At 43.2% G+C, this 4,173-nt stretch overlaps 2 protein-coding genes across 2 annotated transcripts in view; one reads left to right on the top strand and one right to left on the bottom strand.

Annotated features, from left to right (window-relative positions):
* Positions 1 to 782: 782 nt before the first annotated feature.
* On the top strand, positions 783 to 3,065 carry AK88_03216 (uncharacterized protein; the record flags this gene model as incomplete). The annotated part of the gene is made up of 1 exon (XM_012480837.1): positions 783 to 3,065. One exon carries the CDS (start codon positions 783 to 785, stop codon positions 3,063 to 3,065), a length of 2,283 nt encoding a protein of 760 aa, XP_012336260.1.
* A 988-nt stretch (positions 3,066 to 4,053) lies between these two features.
* Positions 4,054 to 4,173, bottom strand: part of AK88_03215 (uncharacterized protein) — a gene marked incomplete at both ends in the record, with an annotated part of 4,205 nt that continues 4,085 nt past the window's right edge. The window contains one exon of the mRNA XM_012480836.1: positions 4,054 to 4,130. Within this exon, the coding sequence (XP_012336259.1) occupies positions 4,054 to 4,130 (77 nt within the window). The remainder of the gene's footprint in view (positions 4,131 to 4,173) is intronic.

The following is a 4,173-nucleotide window of genomic DNA, read 5'->3' as shown; positions in this document are numbered from 1 at the left end:
AAAAAAAAAAAAAAAAAAAAAAAAAAAAAAAATTTTTGTCTGGTATTTTCCCCCTCTACACTAATCTGACAGTGTGTATTTGACTGTTCCAAAAAAAGGGCAACGGAAAAGTGAAAAATGAAAAGCGAACAACAAATTAGGGGAAAAGAACGTAGACCTGTTGTGTCTTGCAAACGGGTGGACAGATGAGCAAATGTCTATACAACTTCATACACCCACAAAAAAGACGTATCACCGCACATGTCTCTACATGTATGAGCGTTTTTCGGGCGTATATATATATATTGCCTCACTATAAATGGACCAACTGCTAAACATACCCGTTTGGCAACCCCCTGTTTCGTCCTCTTACGACCTCTTCAACTAGCCTGTCAATGCGCTACGAGTCTCTGCTCCCTCTACAACGTAGTGAATTTGCCGTTCCGCCAGGTTTTGTATCCCCCTTTCAACGTCGACGCACAAATAGACATGGTGTCTGCGTCGTGCTGAAGAGGGGAGCCATAACTTTCTGTGAGTGGACAGATCTACAATTCCACTAAGCACCATCTCCGTAGTAATCATTCGCTTGTCGCACCAGTGAAAACGATTTTTTTGACCTAGTTGGGAATAACTGCTCCCTATTTATATTTGCTACATCCAGCGGTTTCGCACCAACGAGTGTGTGGAGACGGGGTAGAACAAATAGCAGCGCGATTGATTTCGACAAAGGGGAGCATCCCTTTCCCAGTGAGCGAAATTGACGAGGTAATCCGCTAAAAGGCACCGCTAACACCCTAGCCAGGATGCATAAAATCGATCAGCTCACAAAAACGCTCAGCGACCAAGACAAAAGGTACATTGTAGACCTGATTGAGACGGGGCAAACGGAGCTGCTAAACCATGAAGGAATAAACGAGAGAAACATCTTAGACATCATTAAGCAGATCAGACAATTCGAACTCGTGTACCCTCATGGGCTGCGAACATACGTGGAGAGAGCCAAAGCGTTGATGAAAAAATCGGAAAAAAAACTCAACCATTTTACACACTGTGTGATTGAAAGACCAGATAATTTAATAAAAATAAAATTTCCCTGGGATGATATGATGCACAAATTTGGTGCAGGCGAGAAGGTGAAGACAATGTATGTACCCGCTGGGCACTTCTATTCAAAGGAAGACCATTTCAATGTGACGTTGAGCACGTTGAACGGAAGCAGTGAGGAGTACGACGCGAATGGTACTTTTGCCCAGGATGGCAATTTCTGCTCCCCGTCGGAGGGCGAGGCTACTCCTCTATCCCAGAGGACTCTATCCCCAAAGACACTTTCCCACGGGCAGTTATCCACCCCTCCGCTCTCCTCTTCTTCATCGAACGGCGAAGGTTACAACCGTAATATGTATAGAAGCAGTAACCTCTTAACTGATGAGCCAAAATGGACGGAACAGCATAGAACAAACACAGAGAAGGCGGCAACGCAGGGTGGTGGAATCTTCGCACAAATCGACCAGTACCTGCACTACGAACAGATAGGACTGAACCATATAGACCAAGTATGTTTCGTGTTGCTAGCCGGGGGATTGGGAGAACGATTAAATCACAACGACATTAAATTAAAGCTACTAACAAATTTAGTCTCTGAAAAAACGTACATTGAATATTATTGTAATTATTTGAAAGCTTTTCAACAATATATAAAAAAGGGAAAAAATAAAGAGGTAGATATCCCTTTCATTATCATGCTGTCCGATGATACATATGAAGAGACGGTTTCCTTTTTGCAGAGGAACAATTTTTTTACCCTTAAGGAAAACCAATTATATTTTCTAAAACAGAAAAAGGTATTATGCTTTAAGGACAGCGAAGCACACATTGATTTTGTTTTTGAAAATGGCTCTTATGTCCTTTCCACAAAACCACATGGGCATGGGGACATCCATTCTCTGATTCGAACACATATCGACTTAGACCTGCTCATGGGACAAGGATACAGGTACTTGTATTTCTTCCAAGACACTAACGCTTTAGCTATGAAGGTTTTGTTTGTATGCTTGGGGGTCTCCATACAGAAGCAGCTACATATGAACTTCTTAGCCATTTCGAGAAATCCTGGGGAAGAAATCGGAGCCATTTGTAACTTAATCAATTCAAATAAGTGCAAAAGGGTTGTAAATATTGAATATAATTTTTTAGAGTCTATCATTACCGGTTCAGGGGGGAAGGAGTTGATGGATGAAGATGGGTTTTCTTCCTTCCCTGGCAACACCAGTTCTATTCTGTTCGAAATGAAGACATACAACGAGGTGCTGCAACGAACCAATGGGGTCGTTCCTGAATATGTTAATCCCAAATATGCCGATCTTGGGAGGAAGCATTTCCTTCGGGCTACCCGAGTGGAATGCATGATGCAGGACTTCGCCTTTCTTTACTACTCTGGGGGGAGGGAAGGATCAAGTGACGTGTCGCAGGACGAGGGGGTGAATAACATGGGAGGCTATGCTTGCAAACAGGGAAGAGTTGGCGTTACGCAGCTGGACAGGCGTCTCTGCTTCTCCCCGGTGAAAAACGACCCCGCCAAGGCGAAGAGAAAAGTGCAAATCGGCATACACCCAGAATGTATGTTCAGCGCAGAAGCAGATCTCTACCTCAGCAACTGCGCCTTTTTACAGTTAGCCTGCCTGTACAATGGAAAGCTGTTCCTCCTAGACGAATTTGAGGTGAAGACATTTAAAGGGGTTCAGTATTTCCTCCCCCCCAAAGTTTTATTCGAACCGCAATTTGCCTTTACCCTAACCGATCTGATTAAAAAAGTTAAAGGAAATATTTCCATTAGGAAGAACTCCACCCTGTGGGTCAAGTCAGATGCACTCATTCGAAATTTACACCTGGACGGGGCACTCATCATTGGAGGGGATAATTGTGAACACGCCGCTTCCCTCCCTGTTGTGTTGGAAAATAATTTGTGCGTTCGGAACAGGGGCGATGAGCTCGTGGAGCTTGCCGACAGTGGGGAAGAGAACTCCGTGCAGCTTCAAATAAGGGGGTATAAGTTAGTAAAAAGGGAGGTCCTAGTGATTAGCAGCTAGGGGGAGCGGGACAGAAGGGGCGCTACATATATGAATGTGTTTCATTTTTTTACTTCATTTTATTTGTGCTTCCTCCTGCCCGACCTATGTAGCACCGCTTAAGTCACGTTTTATATTTTCCCTTAACGTAGTCACCTTACCACCCTCATTACATAAACGCTGTGTAACACATAAACATGATTAATGCGTATGCATAGGTGTATTATACAAAAACGTCTCACATTTTTTTTCCGCGTTGATTGACTTATGCAAGTGGACACTACCTATTGTGTGTGCGGAAGCTCCACCATGGAGCAACGGCAGGGCAGCTTTCCTTATGTATGGTATGGGGTCCACCAATTTTTTCGTTTGTTCCCTTTACCCAGTTAGTTCTATTATTTTTATTCAATGTTATAGGATGAGTCGGAAGTGGGTAGGGGGTGCGCCGAATGAAAAAAAAAAAAAATTTTTTTTAAAAATGCAAAATGAAATCACCGTTTAGTGATTATGTGCCAGGGGTTAAGACTACATGTGCGCGCCACCACGTTGTTTTTTGTGTACGCGCGTCGAATGGTGTAGTGTGCCCCCTCAGAGGGGGGAGAGAGAGGAAATAAAGGACCTTGCCACAACACATTAAACTTGGACATAATAAATAGTAGTGTCTTCCACTGCGATGGCACATGATATAGGGGTCACCGAAGAGAGTAGACCACAGAGCCAAACTGTTATTTGAAATATTGTGTAGAAGCCATAGGTGTACAGTGCACTGCAACATCGGGGTGGATATTATACCAGCTAGCCAAAATTTAGTTCTCAATCGAGGCCAAAAAAAAAACTCAGCGCCACGTAAAGAGAAGTGTTGCACACCTGTACATTCATATGCTCCCTTCCGGGGGGAGGAAGCTGGAGGGGCATAAAATGGTGACATCAATTTGGTGGATCGTGAAAAAAAAAAAAAGGAAGCCATGTGTAAATGATGCCAAAATGCTTTGTGCAGTGAGAATTCAACTTAATTCTTTTTCTTCTTCTTCCTCTTGTTGTATCCTTCGTCGTCGTCGCTCTTGTACGCGAATCGCTTTTTGTCGTCTACATAACAAAAAAAAAAAAAAAAAAAAAAAAAAAAAAGGGG

Source organism: Plasmodium fragile (assembly GCF_000956335.1).
Source record: "Plasmodium fragile strain nilgiri unplaced genomic scaffold supercont1.35, whole genome shotgun sequence".
In the NCBI taxonomy this organism is placed as follows: Eukaryota; Apicomplexa; class Aconoidasida; order Haemosporida; family Plasmodiidae; genus Plasmodium; species Plasmodium fragile.
This window is presented reverse-complemented; position numbering and strand designations above follow the sequence as displayed.